General features: G+C 44.9%; 2 protein-coding genes across 5 annotated transcripts in view; both read left to right on the top strand.

The window, feature by feature from the left end:
- Positions 1–16,904, top strand: part of mybpc1 (myosin binding protein C1) — a 132,520-nt gene extending 115,616 nt beyond the window's left edge. For 3 of the 4 annotated variants that reach the window (XM_059978534.1, XM_059978532.1, XM_059978531.1), the window contains 4 exons: positions 678–837; positions 4,596–4,732; positions 8,302–8,488; positions 15,847–16,904. In XM_059978534.1, the coding sequence (XP_059834517.1) occupies positions 678–837; positions 4,596–4,732; positions 8,302–8,488; positions 15,847–15,944 (582 nt within the window). In that variant the 3' untranslated portion in view covers positions 15,945–16,904. Of the gene's footprint in view, positions 1–677; positions 838–4,595; positions 4,733–8,301; positions 8,489–12,035; positions 12,076–15,846 lie in introns of all 4 variants that reach the window. The other variant, XM_059978533.1, reaches the window with a different exon arrangement.
- A 1,593-nt stretch (positions 16,905–18,497) lies between these two features.
- chpt1 (choline phosphotransferase 1) overlaps positions 18,498–24,434 on the top strand; it is a 33,966-nt gene continuing 28,029 nt past the window's right edge. The window contains exon 1 of the mRNA XM_059978529.1: positions 18,498–19,026. Within this exon, the coding sequence (XP_059834512.1) occupies positions 18,598–19,026 (429 nt within the window). The 5' untranslated portion in view covers positions 18,498–18,597. The remainder of the gene's footprint in view (positions 19,027–24,434) is intronic.

Here is a 24,434-nt window from a genome sequence, read left to right as displayed (position 1 = left end):
CCACCTTTACGTTACAACTCATCCTGCAGACTGCAATTCTGCCCTATCAACAGCCTCTCCATACTACACATTTGCCTCTGTTTGTAAACCAGCTACCTCACCTTCAGCACTATCATTGGCCTTTCCTACGATGCTTCGTGCATAACTGATTCCTGACTTTGCCTGAAGTCTTACCAACATCTGCCTCCACAACCTCTCCATTAACTGTTCTGGCACTCTGGTCCCCATCCCCCTCCAACTCTAGTTTAAACCCCCAACACGCAGCATTAACAAACATTCCCGCTAGGATGTTAGTCCTCTCCAGTTCAGGTGCAAACCTTCCTTTCTGTACAGGTCCCACCTTTCCTGGAAGAGAGACCAATGATCCAAAAATCTTATGCCTTCCCTCCTACACCAACTCCTTAGCCACATATTAAACTGTATAATCTTCCTAGTTCTGGCCTCACTAGCACATGGCATGGGTATGTTTCAGTGTACATTTAACAAATAAAGCTACTTGTTATCTTTAATCTCTCTTTGAATTTGCCCCGAGTATCTTTGCTCAGCAATCTTCACATCAGTTCATCCCTAATAAGAGCTTCCCAAGGTTTTTGACTTTTAAACTCTACAATGAGTTTCAGTGATAAGCCATGTTGCGACAACATATCGATGTGGTGACTGTTACCTTTGCTCTGCAGGACTGGTACACAGTGGTCGAACACTACCACAGAACTAACTGCTTCATACCCGACCTCATCGTGGGGAACGAGTACTACTTCAGAGTCTTTGCGGAGAACATGTGCGGTCTGAGTGATGAGGCCACCATAACGAAGGACTGTGCTGTGATTCAGAAGCAGGGTATGTTCACATTCTCCTGCATGGGGTTTCCTTGTCTGATTACTGGTGTACTGTAGCTCTGCACACAAAGGAACTACAACCCCCCTCCCACTCCCCACCACATCCAGTTCTCCCCCTACTCCCCATAGGAGTTACACTCCCATACAGTGAGGACTGCCATGGGCAAAACCTTCCCCTATTACATGGTTTTAAAATCGCCTGCACTTGGTTGCCAGGGTGTGGGTTTGTCCGAGGCTATGTTACTTACGATGATTGTAGTTAACCACAAGTCACAAGAGTAGAATTAGTCCATTTGGCCCATTGAGTCTGCTCTGCCATTACTTTTGCAGATGATTTTGATCATGACTGATTTATTTTCCCTCTTAACCCTACTGTTCTGTTGTCTCCCCATAACCTTTGATGCCCTTACTAATCAAGACCATAAGATAGGAGCAGAATTAGACCATTTGGCCCATTGAGTCTGTTCCACCATTCCAACATGGCTGATTTATTTTCCCTCTCAAACCCATCCTTCTGCCTTCTCCCCATAACCTTTGACATCCTGACTAATCAAAAACCTATCAACCTCCACTTTAAATATACCCACTGACTTGGCCTCCGTAGCTGTCTGCAGCACAGCCCAGTCCATTACAGGCAAAGCCCTTCCCATCATTGAGCACATTTACAATGAATGCTGTCGCAGGAAAGCAGCGTCCATTATCAAGGACCTTCACCATCCTGTGATTAAGCTAGTGGTAAATTGGGGAATTGTGTGGCGTGGCTCAAAGGGTTGGAAGGGCCAATTCCGCGTTGACTCTCAATCAATCGATCAACTGATTTCACAGCTACAGACTCATTTTCAAGGACTTGACAACTCACATTCTGAGTAATATTTATTTGTTTTTGATTTGCAAAACTTGCCTTCTTCTGCACAATAGTTATGTGTCAGTTCTTATGTAGAGTTTCCAAAACTTCTGTTGTATATCTTTATTTTTTGTAAATGCCTTCAAGGAAATGAATGTCAGGGTTATATATAATGACAAGTACATTAAACTGACTTTCACTTTCCCTCCAGCTTTCCATGCAGTGACAGTGTTGTGTTGTTTTTCTTCATTCTCGGTCGCATTCTTCATCCCCACAGCCATGTCTGTAATCTCCCAGATCTCTGTGTTCCTCAAAATTTGGCCTTATGGCTTTCACTGAGACAAATCCTGTGATCTTGATGCAGCCGTCTCTACAGTGATGAGACCCGACATAAATTGGGGGACCACTTTATTGAGCACCTCTGTTCTATCTGATAAAAGCTGAATTTCCTTGTGGCCAACTATTTTTATTCCTATCCCCAACCCCATTTCAAAATGTCAGTCCATGGCCTCCTCCTTTGCCCCAATGAGGCCACCCTCAGGTTCAAAATTTGAAGTAAATTTATTATCAAAGTACATATATGTCAGCATATACAATCCTGAGATTCATTTTCTTGTGGGTATACTCAATAAATCTATAGCATAATAACCATAACAAAACCAATGAAAGACCACCCAACTAGGGCATTCAACCAGAGTGCAGAAGACAACAAACTGTGCAAATACAAAAATAAATAGTAATAATAATAATAATAATAATAAAATAAATAAGCAATAAATACCGAGAACATGAGATAAAGACTCCTTGAAAGTGAGTCCATAGGTTGTACGAGCATTTCAATGATAGGTACGTGAAGTTGAGTGAAGTTCTCCCCTTTGGTTCAAGAGCTTGATGGTTGAGGGGTAACAATTTTTCTTAACCTGGAGGTATGAGTACTGAGGATCCTGTACCTTCTTCCTGATGGCAGCAGCAAGAAGAGAGCATGTCCTGAGCAGTAGGGGTCCCTGATGATGGATGCTACTTTCCTGCGACAGCATTTCGTGTAGATGTGCTCACTGGTTGGGAAGGCTTTACCCGTGATAGACTGGACCGTAGCCACTACTTTTTGTAGGATTTTCCATTCAAGGGCATTGATATTTTCATACCAGGCTGTGATGCAACCAGTCAATATACTCTCCAAGGTTTGTCAAAGTTTTAGATGTCATGCCAAGTCTCCTAAGGAAGTAGAAATGCTGCCGTGCTTTCTTTGTAATTGTGTGCGCTGGGCCCAGGACAGGTCCTCTGAAATAATAACAACAAGAAATTTTAAATTGCTAACCCTCTCCACCTCTGATCCTCCGATGAGGACAGACTGCTTTCCTTCTCCTGATGTCAATGATCATCACCTTGGTCTTCCCGACATTGAGTAAGAGATTGTTGTTATGACACCACTGAGCCAGATTTTCAATCTCCCTCCTATATACTGATTCATCACCACCACGGATTTGATTTACAGCAGTGGTATCATCAGCAAACTTGAATAGGCATTGGATGGAGGAATATTCCATCTAGATATCCTCCAACCTGATGGCATGAACATTGATTTCTTCTGCCACTAAAAATTCCCTCCCCATCTCTCTTCTTCAATTCCCCACTCTGGTCTCTTATCTCTTCTCCTCACCTGCCTATCAACTCCCCCTGGTGCCCCTCCTCCTTCCCTTTCTCCCATGGTCCACTCTCCTCTCCTATCAGATTTCAGAATAAACTGAGGGAGGGGATAGAGCAAGGAGGTATTGCTGAGGCTCTAATAGACATTAGTCAGACCACACTTGGAGTATTGTAAGCATTTTTCGGCTCCTTATCTAAGAAGAGCGCTTGCATTGGAAAGGGTTCAGAGGAGATTCACGAGAATTATTCCTGCAATAAAATAGTTAATGTATGAGGAGTGTTTGATGGCTCTGGGCCTTTGCTCACTGGAATTCAGAAGAATGAAGGGGGATCTCATTGAAACTTATGGAATATTGAAAGGTCTGGATAGAGTGGATATGGTGAGAGCGTTTCCTATTACAAACAGGAGAAAATCTGCAGATGCTAGAAATTCAAGCAACACACACAAAATGCTGGTGGAACACAGCAGGACAGGCAGCATCCGTGGAGAAGGGTACAGTCAACGTTTCGGTTCTCATCCAGAGGGAGGTGAATCTATGTAATTCATTGCTACGGACAGCCGGGGAGGCCAAATCATTGAGTATATTTTAAGGAAAGGTTGATAGGTTCTTGATTAGCCAGGGCATCAGAGGTTGCAGGGAGAAGGCAAGAAAATGGGGTTGGGAGGGAAAATGTGATGGATTGACAGAGCAGACTCCATGGAGAAGGGTACAGTCGACGTTTCGGTTCTCATCCAGAGGGAGGTGAATCTGGATGGATTATGATGGATTGACAGAGCAGACTCAGTGAGCAGAGTGGTCTAATTCTGCTCCTATATCTTATGGTCTTATGGGAGGAGTACAAGCTGACCAGATGAGGGAGGAGGCAGGTGGGGAACGTGGAATGAAGTGGGAAGCTGGGAACGGATAGGTAGAAGAGATAAGGGGCCTGATAAAGGGTGTCAGTCCAAAAGATCGGTTCTATATTCTTCTCCATAGATAATGGCTGACCAGCATTTTGTGTGTGATACTTTATACTGTATTTATTACAATATAGAAGGATGCCATTTTGCCCATCAATTTAATGCTGAGCTGAATCTCAGACCATTCCCATCATTTCCATCCTCCTGGGAACAATTCTCTCTCTCGCAGGCAGAGTGTGGAATTTTCTTTCACAGCGACCTGGTGAGGTGTGCTGAACCTCTTAACTGCATTTGTGGTGCATCATCACCAATCTTTGATTCAAAGCCTGGTGGCTGAAATGTTCTAACACTTGTCGTTTGGTTGTAGGCCTGGCGCTGAAGCCTCCTCAGTACAACAACTTTGACTTTCAAGAGGTGCCAAAGTTTACACACCCTCTTATCAACACAATCGCCGTGTCTGGATATAATGCGACGCTGAACTGCAGCGTGAGAGGCAACCCTAAGGTATGGTCTCCACCTGGTCCCAACATCTGAAAGAAAGTGTTTGGTATGAAGGCCCTTTATTTTCATGGAGTTTAAAGATTAGTTTTATTTGTCACAAGTACATCAAAGCATACGGTGAAATGCATCACTTACAAATCAGTGAGGACTGGGCAAGTGTCACTGTACCTCTGGCACCAACGTAAACTGTCTATAGCTTACTAACCCTATCCTGTATATCGCTGGACTGTGGGAGGAAACCAGAGCACCTTGAGGAAATCCGCATAGTCACAGGGAAAACATCAAAGCTTCTTACAGGCAGCAGCAGGAATTGGACCCTGGCTCTGTAAGAAATAGGAGCAGGAGTAGGCAATCCGGCCCGTTGAGCCTGCCCTGCCATTCAATAAGATCATGGCTGATCTGACCATGGACTCATCTCCACCTACCTGCCTTTTCCCCACAACACTTAATTCCCCTACTATGCAAAAATCTATCCAACCTTGTCTTAAATATATTTATTGAGGTAGCCTCCACTGCTTCACTGGGCAGAGAATTCCACAGGTTCACCACCCTCTGGGAAAAGCAGTTCCTCCTCATCTCCATCCTAAATCTGCTCCCCCGAATCTTCCGACTATGTCCCCTAGTTCTGGTCTCACCTACCAGTAGAAGCAACTTTCCTGCCCCTCTCTTATCTATCTCTTTCAAAATTTTATACGTTTCTATAAGATCTCCTCTTATTCGTCTGAATTGCAGCAAATACAGTCCCAGGCGACTCAATTGCTTCTCACGGTCTAACCCCTTTGTCTCTGGAATGAACCTGGTGAACCTCCTCTGCACCACCTCCACAGCCAGTATATCCTTCCTCAACTAAGGAGACCAGAACTGCACACAGTACTCCAGGTGTGGTCTCACCAGTACCCTGTATAGTTGCAGCATGACCTCCCTCCTCTTAAATTCAATCCCTCTAGCAATGAAGGCCAACATTCCACTTGCCTTCTTGACAGCCTGCTGCACCTGCAAACCAACATTATGTTAACCGCTACCTACCCTGCCACCTTCACTTGGTTTTGATCGCCATTGAATGGATTTCCAACAGGGAAGAACCCAGTAGCACATCCTAACCATAAGCGTGTGCAGAGAGTTTGCTGGAGGACATCAGCAGGTTGAGTGGCATCCATGGCAGGAAAGGAATTCTCGATGATGCAGGGTTTCGACCTGAAACATTGACACTTCCTTCCCCAGCCGCAGATGCTGCTCAACCAGCTGATACTCTCCAGCAGATACTGTGTTACTCCAGATCCCAGTGTCTGCAATCGCTTGTGTCTCAATAGAACTGGAATTCTGTAGCACAGGCACTGGCCCTTCAGCCCATCACATCTATGTGAACCATGATGCCAGTCTAAATAACCCCAACTACTTTCATGTGGTCATGAAGAATCTATTCCCTGCACCTAAGAACGTTGAGTCCCGGCACTGAAACAGGTCCTATGGCCCACCTAGTCCATGTCCAGCCGGGAGGCCAGTCTAAATAATCTCATCTGCCCTCAAGTGATCTGACATACAGCCCGTTATGCTTCTGGTGCTTAGGGTAGTAATGAAGGTCCTCCATCATCATTAGTGTTTCCATAACAATTTTTGTTTGTCCAGTCAGGGTTTGTTGGCCCTGAGCTGAACCCCCAAACCTGAGGACCAGTGGACCACTCTTAGTCTGGTCATGACCCTTTGACCCGTCTGGCATGTGTGATCCTACCAACAGCTAAAGTGTAAAGCCCTGACTCCAGCCAACGTAGCTCTCCGGGTCATTGAGGCAGACAAATCTCCAAACCATGGTGATATCATAATGCATTACTGCGCGAGGAATCGGGCTTCAAGTCCCACCATCGCTGCCTGTCAGGAGTTTGTACGTTCTCCCTGTGATGGCCTGAGTCTCCTCCCGGTGCTTGGGTTTCCTCCCAGAGTCCAAAAATGTGCGGGTTAGGGTCAGTAAAATTTTTACACACAGAATGGTGGATTCATGGAACACCCTGCCGGGGGTGGTGGTAGAGGCTGGTACAGGAGGGACATTTAAGAGACCGATAGATAGGCACACGGATGACAGTAAAATGGAGGGTTAGAATGATCGACAGTTTAAAAGATCAACACAGTGTTGTTGGCTGAAGGGCCTCTACTGTGCTGTAATGGTCTATGTTGGCATTGGAAGCCTGGCATTTCTGGGCTGACCCAGCACATCCTCGGACTGCGATGCAAACAACGCATTTCACTGAGCGTTCCGATTGTACATGTGACAAATAAAGCTGATCTTTATCTGAATCTCAGCTCCCTTTTGCCCTTTGTAGCCCCAACCCACTACCTGTCACCCGCCATTTAAATGCTCCCACTCCGTCCCCTTCAGCCCTCCAGCAGTGACTACCTGGCAGCTAATCTTTAATTGTTTCTCTGTAAGGACTGGACCCGGCTCTCTGGCGCAGTGAGGCAAAGGCGTGACTCACTGGGCCACTGCGCCATTATAAATGGATGCTCGTATTTATTCTTCAGACATTGCCTCATTGTGCCAATCTTGTAACCTACTCCAAGACCAGTCTAACCCCTCCCTCCCACATAACCCTCCATATTTCTATCATCCATGTGCCTATCTAAGAATCTCTTATATGTCCCTCATGTATCTGCCTCTACCACCATCCTTGGCAGGGTGCTCCACACCCCCACCACTCTCTATGTAAAAAACCTACCCCTAACATCCCCCCCATACTTTCCTCCAATCACCTTAAAATCATGTCCTCTCATAATAGCTATTTTCACCCTGGAATGAAGTGTCTCCCACATTGATCCACTTGTACGTGTGTTCTTATCATCTTGTACACCTCTGTAAAATTGCTTCTCATCGACCTTAATTCCAAAGAGAAAAGCTCTAGCTCACTCAACCTATCCACATAAAACATGCTTTCTAAACCAGACAGCGTCCTGGGAAATCTCCTGTGCACCCTCTCTAAAGCTTCCACATCCTTCCTATAGTGAGGTGACCAGAACTGAACACAAAACTCCGAGTGTGGTCTGACCAGTTTCTTAGAGCTGCACCATTCCTTGTGGCTCTTGAACTCAATCCCTGACTAGTGAATGCCAACGCACCTTCTTAACCAACCTAGCAACCTGCGCTGCATCTTTGAGGGATCTATGGACATGGAGCCCAAGATCAATCCTTCTGTTCCTCCACACTGCTAAGAATCCTGACATTAACCCTGCAATCTGCTTTCTAATTTGACCTTCCACAGTGAATCACTTCACATATTTTTGGATTGAAGTACATCTGCCACTTCTCAGCCCAGTTCTTCTGCCTGAACCTTTGCGTCATCTGCAGATTTACTAACCCACATTTCCACTTATTCATCCAAAAAGCACAAAGAGCAAGGGTTCCAGAGATGATCCCTTCAGAGCACCACTGGTCACAGTCCTTCAGTCAGAATATAGTCCATCCATTACTACCTGTACCTTGGAATTAACAGCTCAGGGAAAGCCTTTGACTTGGTCCCTATGTCCTTCCTATAATGAACACAATATTTCTTTAATACTTCAATTAACCATTTCATTCCATTTAGCCTAAAATAACCTGGATGAAAAATCGAATAGTGATCGAGAACAACCCTCGCTACCGAATGTTCTCCAACCAGGGCGTCTGCACCCTGGAGATTCGCAAGCCCAGCCCGTATGATGGAGGCCTGTACGCCTGTAAAGCCATCAATGACCTTGGGGAGGACGAAGTGGAGTGCAAAATGGAAGTCAAAGGTGAGCTCCTGGGAACAGTGATACCCGCCAATTTCAGCATTTCATCATCACCTTTCTGAGTTCTCAGTTAAAAGCTGAGACAGGGTGACGGAGATGGGGGGAAGCAGGGGGTGGTGGTTGGGAAAGTGAAGGGAAGATAGCTTCTGAAAATACAAGTTCAGGTAATCCCCTCCAAAGAGCAAAGAGGAGGACTGATGTCAGGCACCCTTGTCTGTGTTCCATGGGCCGTTAGTCGTAGAGTCATAGACTAATTTAGAACTCAGAGAGGTGATGAAGAAATACTGGAGTCGGTGAGCATCACTGGGAGTATGGAGTTCTAATCTCCATATGATCCCTCTTCTTACTCCCTCTCCTTCACTCTCTCTCCCATCTCTCTCGCTCTCACTCCCATTCCCAGTATCTCTCAATTTCTCTCTCTCTACCACTCTCTCTCCCATCTCTCTCGCTCTCACTCCCATTCCCAGTATCTCTCAATTTCTCTCTCTCTACCACTCTCTCTTACTCACTCCCACTCTTCACATACAAGACAGTGCACACCCTGTACACAATACCAACCCTCAGAACAAATACTTGCCCTAAATCTTCGCTTCTCTCCACACAGACGTTCAGTTGCTGTGACAGTTATTTTATTCGTACATTTGAAGAGTTTGTTATTGTCAAACTTCACTGAAATGGAACGTGTGGATCCAATACGGGAAAGTCACGCTTGGTGTTTCTGATGACAGTTGGGCCGTGGCTTGGTAGCTGGCCCTTTTATCCAGTCCATTGGATATGAAGCCTCTTTCCCTCCCCCCCCCCCCCCAACCCCTCTTCCATATTGTCCAATAGATTGACACGGTTCTGGGTAAGGTAGAGATAAAATGAAATGTTGTTGATGAAAGTTTATTCTACGTAATTTTCTTTTGTCACCTGTTAGATGTTAATCTGTCACACTCTTTTCTGATGTGTTGTGTGCGCGTGTGTGTACGATGTGTGTGTTCATATATGTGTGCATGATGTGTGTGTTCATGTGATATGTATGCATGACATGTATGTGTGTAAAGAGTGTGCATGAGTGTGTTCATATATGTGTGCATGATGGTGTGTTCATATATGTGTGCATGATGTGTGTGTTCATGTGATTGTATGCATGATGTGTATGTGTGTAAAGTGTGTGCATGATGTGTGTGTTCATATATGTGTGTGTGTATAAAGCGTGTGCACGATGTGTGTGTGTGTGTGTGTGTGTGTGTGTGTGTTTGTGATTGGTCACTGATGTGATGAACTCTCAGTTGATATTGCATGGATCACAGTGCCTGGTGGATAGATGTCTTCATCGTCACACTTCACTGTACGCACTGGGGTGCATGCGGAGCGATTCTCTGTTTGGGCTGAACACATGGTGGTTGACTCTGTCGGCATTCAGATTTAAGTTAACCAATGCACAGTAGAAATGAAAAGTGATATTGCAAAGAAATCTCCTTATGGTTTCCACTTTCCGACCTGACGTGCCTCCCAGAGTGAATTCTAACAAACATTTGTGCGTCCGTGCTAAACCTTTGGAAAGGTAGCAGAATTGAGATTCCCTGGGAACAAAAAAAAAACTTCATTGTGCAGCCAAGTGCATAATGAAATTGTGCAGTGAACATACATGTGTTGTTGCACACTGTGGTCATTGGTAGTCTTGTTGACGTCAGAGTTGTTGGAAAAGGGTAGTTGCTCACTGGGGTTCCTGTAGTTAAACTATAAAACCATAATACCATTAGACATAGGAAGAGAATTAGGCCATTTGGCCCATTGAATCTTCTCAGCCATTCTATCACAGCTGATATATTATCCCTCTCAACCCCCATTTTCCTGCCTTCTTCCCATAACCTTTTGTGCCCACACCAATCAAGAACCTATCAACCTTTGCTTTAAGTATACCCAATGACTTGTCTGTGGTAATCAATTCCACAGAGTCACTACCCTCGGGCGAAAGAAATTCCTCCTTGTATCTGTTCTAAAGGGACAGCCTCTTGATCCTAGGTTCACTCACTACAGAAAACAGCTGCTCCACATCCATTCTGTCTAGGCCTTTCAATATTCGATAGGTTTCAATGAGATCCCCCTCATTCTTCTAAACTCCAGCGAGTACAAGCCCAAAGCCATCAAACACTCTTCAAGGTAGAGCAATTACCCTTCATTATCCTGATACAACTAACATCTACGTTTATAGCAAGGTATTTTTTGTTACTACAGTCACCTGTGGAGGCCAAGTCACTGGGTATATTTAAGGCAGAGGTTGTTAGATCTCTTCATTATTCAGGACATGAAGGGATACGGGGAGAAAGCAGGATACTGGGCCTGAGAGGGAAAATGGATCAGCCATGATAAAATGGCAGAGCAGACTCGATGGGCCAAATGGCCTAATTCTGCTCTTATAACTTACGATATGGGTAATTTCAAACAGGCACAATCATGATTGATCATTTGTTGTTAGGTCACTTGGGCAGTGAATCCCAAAACTGCTAGGCTAATCCAATGAATTTAAAGATCTTTCTTTGAGCTGACACTTTGATAGTGGTAAGTGGAGACCACAGTTTGAAGTTGTGTTCAAAACCAGGACATATTTAGTGGTTAGAGGTCAGAGAGGATCCATGTCCCCAGGTCCCTGCAGTGCAGATGGTGGGTTGACTTAATTATTTACAAAATTGGGAAATGAAATTCTTACCATTTCCTAAAGGTTTTACTTATCATTGGAGTAGGTATGGTAAATACAAGCAAGCTTTTTCCTCTGAGGTTAGGTGAGACTACAATCAGAGGTCATGGGTTAAGGATGAAAGGTGAAAGGTTTAAGAGGAACATGACGGGGATGTTCTTCACCCAGAGGGTGGTGAGAGTGTGGGAGGAGGTGGTAGACGCAGGTTCGATTTCAACATTTGGATGGGAGGAATATGGAGGGCTATGATCTGGTGCAGGTCAATGGGAGTGGGCAGAATAACAGTGTGGCATGGACTAGATGGCCTGAAGGGCCTGATTCTGAGCTGTCGTCCTCTAGGACTCTATGACTGCAGTGATAGGTAGCGGCTCTCGTCAGTTGGGGTAGAGCGTGTGAGGTGGGTGTGGTATAGTAATACTTTGCAGACCGTTGGATCAAACAGTCTGGAATTGCACCAAGCTACTTCGAGCCCACCTGTAGGATGTATCCTTCCAGAAGAGCCTGCTACCATGTTGTATCTGTAAATAAATAAAATATGTAAATAATCAACCCTTTGTAGATAGTTTTAACAATGTACGGTGTTTATCCGCCATCTGCATCTCTCCAGAGGTTTAGACCATTGCTACTCCTCATTCTGACTGGGTCTCTGCCAAATGCTCACACTTCTTTTGAGCATGAATGCATGCTTTAAATTGGCAACTGTGTCGAAACCCTTAACGATACACCTCTGTGCATCCATTCCTCCCCGTTGCCTCTGCCTGCTGTTTGCATGGAAGCTGACTGGTGCTGCCAGTGTGCCGTCACCACCTCTGCACGCTCTGACTCTCCTCTGCTTAAGTCTCACAGTGTGTCTTTTTCTTTCCTTAGTTGCGCAGTAAGGATTTGTGGCTTCTATATGTTCATCCAGGTAAGCTTTCATATGATTAAAAACATATGAAGCTTATAAGTTTTGGCCTCATTTGCCTTATGAGGCTTGAGTTCCTTTTGTTTGTACAGCAGAGGGTGCAAAGTGCTAAATTCTGATGGAGACTTACAATCAGATGTGATTAATCCATCATGGCCACTACTGCCCTTTCAAAACCCTCCAGAATGTAGCTGGGTTGCTCATTAACTCAAACTGAAGTCTGCCTGTTCCAGAGCCCAAGTCTAACTGGCAGCAAATCAAGTTAATTGTCATTCAACTATACATTAGCAGAGCCAAGGTGCAAAGTGCATTGTCAACAGCACACAGCACACTGTAAATGCACAGAAGTTGAACTTGGATTACAAATTCAGGCAAGTACCAGCAAGGGTAAAACTAATAGAGAATTAGCAATGGACACACTGCTGGGAGATCTCAGTGGGTCGAGCAGTATCTGTGAGAGGAAAGGAACTGTCAACGTTTCAGGTCAAAAGATAGAACGATGGGCACCATGGTTAGTAGATTAATTGGTTATTGTAAATTGTCCTGTGATTAGGCTGCTGGATGGCATGGCTTGAAGGGCCTATCCACACTGAATCTCTACTTCACAGTACAGGGACTTCAGTCCACAACATTGTACTGACCTTGTAACCTAATCCAAGATCAAGCTGACCCTTTCCTCTATGTTCTTAATTAAAGAAACTACAATATAAAGAACATATCTTAAAACATTGAGCTGTAGAAGGCCCTTCAGCCCATGATGTGGTGCTGACATTTTAACCCTCCTCCAAGATCAATATAACTCTTCCCTCCTACATCCATGTACTTATCTAAGAGTCTCTTAATTGTCCCTAATGTATCTGTCTCTAACACCACCCTGGCAGTGCGTTCCAGGCACCTACCTCTGCCATTCTCCCTGCTCTGATACTTTCCACCAATCACCTTAAAATGATGCCCCCTGGAATTAGCCACTTCCACTCTGGGAAAAAGTCTCGGGCTCTCCACTCGGTCTATGCCTCCTATCATCTTGTACAGTTCTATCAAGTCAGTGCTTCAGATCTTGAACCCCTGCATCAAGGCCCGAAATGTCATCAAGTCCTTCCCTCACACCAGTGAGAGGATGTACAGCAGCGTAGTTAGCACGTCACTCTGCAGCGTTCACGGATCAGAGTTCAATCTCCTCTGCTGTCTGTAAGGAGCTAGTGCTTTCTCCTCATGACCACAGGAATTTCCTCTGGGAGCTCTTGTTTCCTCCCACATTCCAAAGGCAGACGGATGAGGCTTAGTAAGCTGTGGGCATGTTATGTTGGCGCCGCAAGTGTGGCCACACTTGCTGGCTGCCTCCAGTACATCCTCGGACTGTGTGGGTCATTGACACAAGCAGTGCATTTCACTGTATGTTTCGATGTACACATGACAAATAAAGCTAATCTTTAATATTTAATCTCTCACAATGAGCATCTTTACACAGCAAACTGTATCAGTACATTCCTGACAGGAGCCCCTGTGATTACACACAGTAGATGTAATCCCCATGCAACCCTCCTCCAGAGTAAATCTCAGTCTCCTGCCATGGTGGCATGTTTAGCACTTGGGCCCTTGCACCTGAGAGGGGAATTGGTTCCACTGTGTGTGTGGCCTACATTGTCCAACATAATGGGTATCTACTGATGGGACCAGATGATGTGGTAACATCATCATTTTAACACCTATTTCAAACTAATGCCAATCTCCAGCATTTTAACTATTTCCAAATGGAACATCATGGAAACTATACGGAAGCTGTTTTGGTGAAAATGGCAGGAGCTGGACTTCGAGGCTTGTCTGACCTCGGTAAGCTGGTAAACCACTTGATAACACTCATTTAAAACTCATTGTTCAGGGATGGGACAAAGTAAGAAGGAATTGCTTGTTCTGTTTCTTTAAACTTTTCTTTATTTCAATATTTACCGGTTATTACAAGTTTTGCACGGCATGGTATGAAAGCACCAATGCCCAGGAACAGAAAGGTCTACAGAAATTAGAGGATACGGCCCAGTCCATCACATCAGCACATCTACAAGGAGCACTGTCACAGGAATACAGCATCCATCATCGACGACCGCCACCATCCGAGCCCCTTTACCATCGGGCAGGGGGTACAGGAGCCTTAAGTCCCATACCAGCAGGTTCAATAACTACTATTACCTTACAACACAAGAGATTCTGCAGATGCTGGAAATCCAGAGCAACACGCACAAAATGTGGGAGGAACTCAGCAGGCCGGGCAGCAGCTATGGAGGGGTGTAAGCAGTTGACGTTTCAGGCTGAATCTCTTCATCAGGACTGGAAAGGAAGAGGGAAGAAACCAGAATCCAGACTATACCTGTGGTCTGTGATGTCTTTCAGTGACACGGATATGAGACTCTTCATCAGGACAGGAAAGGAAGGTGGGGGAAATAGACCATTTCTCTTTCTTTTCCTTCTAGTTTCTTTCCCTTTCTTTCCCAGTCCTGATGAAGGGCCTCAGCCCGAAACATCACTGTTTATTCCCTTCCTTAGATGCTGCCTGACCTACTGAGTTCCTCCAGCATGGTGTGTGTGCTTCTCTGAATTTCCAGCATCTGCAGAATCTCTTGTGTTTGAATCAGGATCAGAATCAGGTCTATTATCACTAATATATGTCATGAAACTTGTTTTGCTGCAGCATTACAGTGCAATACATCACATTTTCTATAATTTACAATAAGAAATATATATATATATAATATTAAATATTGTGCAAAAATAGTGAGCTAGTGTCCATGGGTTCAATGTCCATTCTGCATCAGGCTGCATCACTGTCTGGTTACGGGGGTGGGGGGTGGGGGGAGGTTACTGCACAGGATTAAAAGAAGCTACAGAAAGTTGTAAAATTAGCCAGCACCATCTTGGGTACCAGCCTCTGTAGTATCCAAGCCATCTTCAAGGAGCCGTGTCTCAGAAAGGTAGCATCCATTATTAAGGACCTCCAGCACCCAGGGCATGCCCTTTCCTCACTGTTACCATCAGGTAGGAGGTACAGAAGCCTGAAGGCACACACTCAGTGATTCAGAAACAGCTTCTTCCCCTCTGCCTTCTGATTCCTAAATGGACATTGAACCCTTGAACACTACCTCGCTCTTTTAATATATATTATTTCTGTTTTTGTACCATTTTTAATCTAACTAATATACATACTTACTGTAAATGATTTACTTGTTTACATTTCTTCTTCTATATTACGTATTGCATTGAACTGCTGCTGCTAAGTTAGCAAACTTCATGACACTTGCCAGTGATAATAAACCTGATTCTGATTCTGAAATCTGATAGCAGAGGGGAAGAAGCTGTTCCTGAGACATTGAGTGCGTGTCTTCAGGCTCCTGTCCCTCCTCCCTGACGGCAGCCGTGAGAAGAGGGGATGTCCCGCGTGGCAACATTCCTTCACGATGAGTATTGCTTTTACATTTTGAAGATTTCCTTGACAGTGGGGAGGCTAGTGACAATGGGTGGCTCAGAGAGGCCAGCAGCAAAGGGTGGTCGAGACTGGCAGAAGATTAAGACGTTACACCAGTTCAATTGAAAACTGTAAGTTGTTCTTCTTAAGAATTTAAAAAGGGTGAATTGCTGGTTGAGTGGGGAGCCCAACTGGCTGTAAAGATGGCATTGGTGCCTGGATCACTGTTGCTGCCCCATCTTGTGTTTGTGAACGATTTCTGATGGGAGAACTTGCCGCTTGCACACCGGTCATTCTGAACTCTGTCTCTTATTGTACAGGTGGTTTCCAGTTCCACGAGCTGATGATGCAAGGGATGCCACTAAACATTATTGACCTGTATGTGGGCACAACGAAAACTTTACCCCACAAAGAATGATGGTCGCCATGGCATATGTTGTCGACTGCTTGTCCCTCTTCTCCATTACAACGTGGTTGTAGCTTCTCATTAGAGTTTGGCAGCGCTTTCAATGTACACGGGCTTGCAATGTCTTGGCTTTGAACTGTCAACACGCAGTTTATACACTGGCCAGGATCTTGAAACCTTTTAACATATCAGCTAAATATTGTCACAAAATGAACAGAAGATGCTGGAGGAACTCAGCAGGTCAGGCAGCATCACTGGAGGGGAATAAAGAGTCGGTGTTTTAGGACAAGACGCCTCATTGGGCCAGGAAAGTCTTGGACTGAAATGCCAACTCTTTTATTCTTCTCCACGGATGAATCCTTCCAGCATATTACGTGTGTTACTCTGGATTTCCAGCATCTACCGAATGAGGTATTTTTTCATGAGGGTGGACAGTGGGGGAAGGAATTAGGTTTTGTTTCTATATCTGTAATTTTCGACTCGGCCATCAATGAAATAGCAAAGTTAAGTCTTGCATGCTGAATTGAAAGATTGAGATAATGTCGCAATGATTTTACAGTCTTTTCATTCAAATTTAACCCAAAGCTATAAATATTTGTAAGGTGTGTGCTAACAAAGTCTGTACATTCATAGGCTGCCTCTGTCAAATATGTTAGCTTGAGGATTTCTTTGAGTCTGAATATCTGGTGTTACTGATCCCACCTGAGTCTTTTGTTCAGGTGAACTATCATGAGATGTTCACATTCACTAGCTCCGCTGAAATTCACAAACTGCTTTCATACCGTGACCTCCTCTGCAGGTTCTGAACTGGAATCCAATGGGAAAATATTTCTCCTTATCCATGTTTTGTAAACCCCTCACTATTTTAAATATTCTATCTAATCTCCTGTTGGCTAACATGTCAACGAGTACCTTTGTCTAAACTGTTGTAAAGTGCTGTAATATCTTTATTGCATGAAAGCCGGCTTTGAAAAGGACAAATAAATAAGTTAAAATGTATTCCACTGTGTATATTTTCTGCATTGGTTGTTGATTAAAGATTTGCTTTCCTTTGAACATAGAACAGTCTGGCACAGGAACGTTTGCATTTGCCCTGCCAAGATGCAATACCTCACATTTATCTGGGTTAAAGTCCATCTGCCATTTCTCAGCCCATATCTGCAACTGATCTATATCGCGCTGTGTTCTTTACCACTATCCACATCTCCACCAATTGTGATATCATCTGCAAACTTACTAACTCACCCATCTACATTTTCATTTAGGTCATTTATATACATTACAAACAGCAGAGGTCCCAGCTCAGATCCCTGTAGAACTCCACTGATTAAAGAACTCCAGCTCAAATAAGTCCTTTCAACCACTACGGGCCGTCTTCTATGCACAAGACAGTTCTGAATCCAAACAGCCAATTCACCGTAGGCCCAATGCATCTTGCTCTTCTGGGTGAGCCTCCCCTGAGGGAGTTTGTCAAACTGCTTACTAAAATCCATGCCCTCATAATTTGTCACAGGTACATGGAGTGAAATGCAACATTTACCTCAAATGAAATCAGTGAAGATTGTGCTGGGGCAGCCTGTAGTGTTGCCATGCTTCCAACACCACCACAGCATGCTCACATTTCTAATCCTAACCCTTTGCACCTCCAGTTTCTAAATTTGCTCCCTGTTTAGGAAATAGTCTACGAAAGCACATAGCCATGCACTTCCCTGCACCGTATTCCAACTGCAGACTCCCTGTTTCCTGAACACTGTCCTGCCTCTCCACCTTTCTCTGAATTGTTTTCAAACTTGGCCACAAAGCCATCAATTCTGTCACCCAGATCATTGACATATAATATGTGGACCCAACACCAACTACTTGTGAAACAACATCAGTCACTGGTAGCCAACCGGAAAAGGCCCCCTTTATTCCCTCTCTGCCTTCTGTCCACACTAATCTTCCTTTTAATGCCTTGGGTTCTTGTCTTGTTAAGCAGCCTCGTGTGACAGTTGCTGTAACAGACCATGATGAATCTGGACGGAATGCTTTCTGTGGTTCATCAATAAAAGTTAGTAAGAGTCAAAAAGGACATCTAGTACTGAATGTCTTTAGCCTCCTAAGGAAATAGAGGCACTGGGCACTAGGCAATGATAAACAGTTAAACAAGAAGAGGCAGACTCCAGTAGTATGAATTGCTAAGCTGCAGAGCTTAGGGATGTGCCGCTGGTTCAAGGATTCATTGGTTGCAGGGAAGTAGTTAACACCTCCGTCCTCTCAACCCAGATGGCCCACCCCTCCAAACAGGCCACGCCCATTCCCAAACCCCGCCTCCCCACACAGGCCACGCCCCTGCTGCCACCGCTCCATGTCTGTCAGTTACGCGGTTCCGCCCCCGCCGTCCGGCACGTAGAACCCGCCTACTACAGCACGCCTCCGTTCTATTGGTCCAGAACTAGTCACTGGACGTCGGTCAACGCGGATCCCGCCTATTGCCGCTGGCCTATCGGCTCCAGGCCCCGCCCACCGGCCGTTGGTCACGTGGGTCATGCGTCCCTAGACCCCGCCCCCGAGAGGCCGATCACGTGGGTCGCTAACCACTCTGTGTTTGTGCAACACCCACACAAACGGTTGGAAGAAGTCAGCAGCGTCCGAAGGGAAATGTCAACTATACTTTTCCCCATGGATGCTGGCTTGCCTGCTGAGTTCCAGCATTTTGTGTGCGATGTATGGCTCGCTGTTGGTGACGTATTCCACCCGGAATCCCCATCTTCAAGCTCCGCCCCGCGCCCTGGTCACGTGGGCCCCGTCGCTGGTCACGTGTCCCCGCTCAGTGTCGGGCCGCGGCCTGGGGCTCGGCTTTGCTCGCAGTCTGGAGATGGGTGTGAGTTTGCTGCGGCCGCTGAGCGAGGCGCAGCTGAAGCGACTGGAGGAGCACAAGTACCGCGCGTCAGGCCGCTCGCTTCTGGAGCCGCCGCTGCAGGTGTTCTGGGGATGGCTGCTGGAGCTGGTTCCCACCTGGATGGCACCCAACACCATCACCCTGCTCGGGCTTGCCACCAACGTTCTGAGCACCCTGCTGCTGGTCTACTACTGCCCCAGCGCCACTGAGCAGGTAAGGCTGGGGCTGACAGGACTCTGTGGGTGAGGAAGGGTGTCTGATGTGTCCCTTTGGGTAGGGTGTTGACTGGACCCTTGGATGCAGGTGACTTTAGCTTCTCGTGGTTATGGATGTTTGGGTCCCTTGGGTGGGGTATGACTATGCCCCACGTGTGGGAAGTGATTGAATTTTTGGTAGAGATTGATAGGTTCCTTTTAGGTGAGGGGGCTGACTAACACTGGAGTACGGGTAGTGTTTGGTGACTAGAGCGCCTAGTTTGGGGTAATAGGAAAATTACCTGTATCCTGAGTCATCGAACACTATGGCAAAGAATCAAGGACTTTGGCCCATCCAGCCCCTGTCAAACTATTAATCTACTTAGTCCCATTGACTTGCACCTAGACCATAGTCCTCCATACCCTTCCCAAAAATGTACCTATCCAAACTTCTCAAGTGTTGAAATCGAACTTCCTCTGGCAGCTCTTTCCACCCTCTGAGTGAAGTTGTTCTCCTTTATCTTCCCTGTAAAAATTTCTCCTTTCACCCTTAACGTTTGACTACTGGTTGTAGCCTGGCCCAACCTCGGTAAATGCAAGCAGGCTTTTTCCACTATCTATACCCTCATAATTTTGTATACGTCTGTCAAATCTCCCTTCAATCTCTTGTGCTCTAAGGAATAAAGAGTTAACGTATTCAATCTTTCCCTATAACTCAGGACCTCAAATCCTGGCAAGAAATTTTCTCTGCACTCTTTTAATCTTACATCTTTTCACTTTCCACCTTACCAAAACTTTGCTCAATATGCCAAATTAGGCTTTGCCATCATCTTATTCAACTTCAACATGACATCCCAACTCCTGTACTCAGTATTTTATACAGAGAAGTGACTGACCATGTATTGGTCTACAGGATGTGCTGCTTCGTTAGATTAAAGTGCGATTCTCTGATCATTGGGGAGAGTTGAGTTTGTGTAAAAACTGGGTGGGGTTTACTATAGGAGGAAGAAGACAGCAGTTTTTCCTGAGTTGTCTCCAGTATTCCACTCGTGTCAGAAAGTAATCAGCAGGAAAAAAGGCTATTTGGCCCATCTGGTCCATGCTAACCAAGATGACCCTTTTCCCATTCAGCATTTGGTATATAACCTAAACCTTTCCTATCCATGTACCTTCCGCTGGTAGCTCATTCCACATGAATACCTCTCTTATTTGTTTAAGAAAAAAAATAACCGACAAGTTCCTCTTAAATCTTTCCCCTCTCTCCTTAAAATGATGCCCTCTTGCTCTTGATTCCCCAACACTGGGGAAGAAGACTGAGTGTATTCACCCTTATCTCTGACTTCGTGATTTTATACAGTTCTGTACGATCATTTCCCTGTCTCCTATGTTCTACAGAAGAGTCCTAACCTCTCCCTGTAACTCAGTGCACACATTCTATTAGCATCCTCAAAATCTTTACTCTTTCTTGTTTAACAACATTTTTACTATAGCAGGGTGACCAAAACTGAACACATTACTCCGTGCCGCCTCACCAGTGGCACCGTGACCTCCCACTTTTATACTCGGGGGCCCTGACTGATGAAGGCCAGTGTACTAAACAGCTTTAACACCATCCTGTCGATCTGTGACTCCACTGTTGGGGAACGATATGCTTGTACTTCCCCCAAGTGCAAACACGAGGAAATCTGCAGATGCTGGAAATTCTCTCCACACACACAAAATACTGGTGGAATACAGCAGGCCAGGCAGCATCTATAAGCAGAAGCACTGTCGACGTTTCGGGCAGAGACCCTTCATCAGGATTAACTGAAGATACTAAGAGATTTGGAAGTAGTGGGGGGAGGGGGAAATACGAAATGACAGAAGACCGGAGGGGGTGGGATGAAGCTAAGAGCTGGAAAGGTGATTGGCAAAAGTGATACAGAGCTGGAGAAGGGAAAGGATCATGGGACGGGAGGCCTCGGGAGAAAGAAAGGGGGAGGGTGAGCACCAGAGGGAGATGGAGAACAGGCAGGGTGATGGGCAGAGAGAGAGAAAAAAAAACAAACAACTAAATATGTCAGGGATGGGGTAAGAAGGGGAGGAGGGGCATTAACAGAAGTTTTAATGCCCCTGCTCCCCATCTTACCCCATCCCTGACATATTTAGTTGTTTTTTTCTCTCTCTCTCTGCCCATCACTCTGCCTGTTCTCCATCTCCCTCTGGTGCTCCCTCCTCCCCCCCTTCTTTCTCCTGAGGCCTCCCGTCCCATGATCCTTTCCCTTCTCCAGCACCGTATCACTTTTGCCAATCACTTTTCCAGCTCTTAGCTTCATCCCACCCCCTCTGGTCTTCTGTCATTTCGCATTTCCCCCTCCCCCCATTACTTTCAAATCTCTTAGTATCTATCCCTTCAGTTAGTCCTGACGAAGGGTCTCGGTCCGAAACGTTGACAGTGCTTCTCCTTATAGATGCTGCCTGGTCTGCTGTGTTCCACCAGCATTCTGTGTGTGTTACTTGTACTCCAAGCTCCTCCTGTTCTGCACCATTTTCCAGGATTCGCTGAGGAAAGTCCTACTTGGATTTTGCTTTCCAAAATGAAACACATTGCAATTATCTGAACTAAACTAATTTTACCAAATCTCTGGGCTAATTCTATTTCTGTGTTGGATGCAAAGCCACGTATTTGCAAAGTGCAAAACAAGTGGCAGGTTTAAGATACTTTTCCATTAGTATGCAAAAAAAATTTGTCTATCTAATTCCTCTGTCAGTCCTTTACCTCTTCCAATTTCTCACTTCATTCCCCCCCCCAACCTCACCCACCTTTTTTCCGTATCTACCCACCTTCCCTCCCTCTCACCTATCACCTGCCAGTTTGTGCCTTACTCTGGCTGCTGCATGCTTTCTTTCTGGTCTCGAAGAATTTTGGCCTGAAATGTCAACTGTTTATCTCCCTCTATGGAGGCTGCCTGACCTGCACTCCCAGTATTTTTTGTTGCATGTACAGTACAATACAGGCCTTCTAATACTCCAAGATCAATCAAGCCCTTCCCTCCCACATAGCTCTCTATTTTTCTATCATCCATCAGGTCTCCCAGCTTTGTATGAACGTGGAGGAGTTTTGATAACAAGCCCAGAGTCTGTGTAATAACTGACTGAAGCAGCAACTTTTCAGTTTGCTTACTGCCGGGAGATAAACAGATTCCTTTAACCGATGCAATCAGTTGTCCTTTGGATGTGTTTGGAAGGAGGTGGGGAAAGCTCAAAGTAAATTTGTTATCAAAGTACACGTATGTCACCATATACATTATCTCACACTCTTGTTTATTGCTATTTATTTATATTTGCATTTGCACAGTCTGATTTCTGCACTCTGGTTGATCTTTCATTGATCCTGTTGTAGTTACTATTCTATGGATTTGCTGAAAATACCTGCAGGAAAACAAATCTCGGTTTTATGTACTTTGATAATAAAATTTACTTTGAACAATCCTGAGATTCCTTTCCTTGTGAGCAATCACGGTAAATACAAGAAAACCAATAGAATCAATGAGAAACTGCACCCAGCAGACAGGCAACAACCAATGTACAAAAAAACCCACCAAATACAAAAATCCTTAACTACGACACGAGAGGAAGAGTCTTTGCAAGTTCACTGTTGGACAAGTGAAGTTACCCCTCTGCTTTAAGAGCCTGATGGTTGAGGGGTAATAACCGTTCCTGAACCTGGTGGTGGGGGTCCTTGATGCTGGAACCAGAGGGTGATGACTATCAAGTGTAGTGTATGCAAGCAGATCTTTCCTTGCAGAACATAGGACAGACAGTACTGAAACAGGCCCTTCAGACCACTATTTCCATCTAGACTAATCAAATGGCCAACTAAACTAATCTCTTCTGCCTACACGGTGTCCATATCCTTCCATTTTCCTAACATTTCATGTGCCTATCTAAATGTCTCTTAGAAGTCCCTAATGTTTCTGTCTTGAATCCCACGAGTCACAGTCTGCCAGACTGAGAATGCTGTGCATTGAGTTTGATCATTCTCTGTGACCTCAATTACTCTGGGTGTTTTAGTTATGTAAAATACTTAATCAGAAGGGATTCTGCAGATGCTGGAAATCCAAGGCAACACACAAAATGCTGCAGGAACTCAGCGGGTCTTTCCCCCCTCTCCTTGGAGGGGAATAAACGGTCGATGTTTTGGGCCAAAACCCTTCAGGACTGACTGCTTCAGTCTGATTTTGCTTTTCTTTAGTGCATTGACTTTAAGCTGAAACTTCCTGTCAGTGAGAAAGATTGTTGAGTCTCGAAGACAGTTTGGAAGCTGGTCCTAAGCACTGAGGTTTCTGTGAAAGATGCTAATTATGTATCTTCCCCAACCTGATCTCAATTGGCAAATGAGACCACTGCACAATATTGTGTATGTTCAGTGCAAAACCTATGGATTTAACCTTGCTTTTCACTAGCATCTTTTATTTTCGTATTTATTTATCTCATTGTGAAGTGGGTTATCTAGTCTGTATAAAGTGTTCTATAGATAAATTATTATTCAGTTACAATAAAAAATTTGTGAACTCGTTGCCTGGTTTTCTGCATTAATTACTCATAAAATTGCTGTGATCTTCATCTAAGTCACAATAATAGACAAACACCATCTGCCTAAAACCAATAACGCACAAACAATTGTGCTTCTTGTCAGTACTGAGTGTACCATTTAAACAATCAGTGTAGGCTCAAAAAAGTATGTGAGCCTCTGGGTAATGCCTTCTACAAAAGCTATTTGGAGTCGGGTGTCAATCAATGAGATGAGATTGGAGGCGTGGGTTGTAGAGGTGCCCTGCCCGATTTAAAAAAATGATACCCAGTCAGGTTACTGACAGAGCCTGCTCTTCTCAGAGTTCTGTTTATGTGCACCATGCCGCGATCTTAGAAGAATTGTACAGATGCATGAAGCTGGAAAAGGCTACAAGACCATTTCTGAATGGCCCAAGTCTCCATCAGTCCACAGTAAGAGAAACTGCCTACACATGGAGAAAACTCAGTACTGTTGCTACCCTCCCTGAGAGTGGGTTCCTGCAAAGATCACACCAAGAGCACAATGTGCAATGCTGAAGGAGGTGAAAAAGAACCCAAGGGTAACAGCAAAGGACCTGAAGAAATCTCTAAAACTTTGTAAAGTCTCTGTTCATGTGTCCATTATAAGAAAAACACTGAACAAGAATGGTGTTCATGGAATGACACCAAAGAAGAAATCATTGTTCTCCAAAAAAAATATTGCTTCACATCTCAATATTGAAAAAGGCCACCTGGATGTTTCCGATGCTCCTGGGACATTGTTCTGTGGCCAGGTAAGACGAAAGTTGGAACTTTTTGGCAGAAGTGCACACGGCTATGTTTGGAGGCAAAAGGGCACTGCACACCAGCACCTAAACCACATCCCAACTGTAA

This window comes from Hypanus sabinus, chromosome 8 (genome assembly GCF_030144855.1).
Source record: "Hypanus sabinus isolate sHypSab1 chromosome 8, sHypSab1.hap1, whole genome shotgun sequence".
In the NCBI taxonomy this organism is placed as follows: Eukaryota; Metazoa; Chordata; class Chondrichthyes; order Myliobatiformes; family Dasyatidae; genus Hypanus; species Hypanus sabinus.
This window is presented reverse-complemented; position numbering and strand designations above follow the sequence as displayed.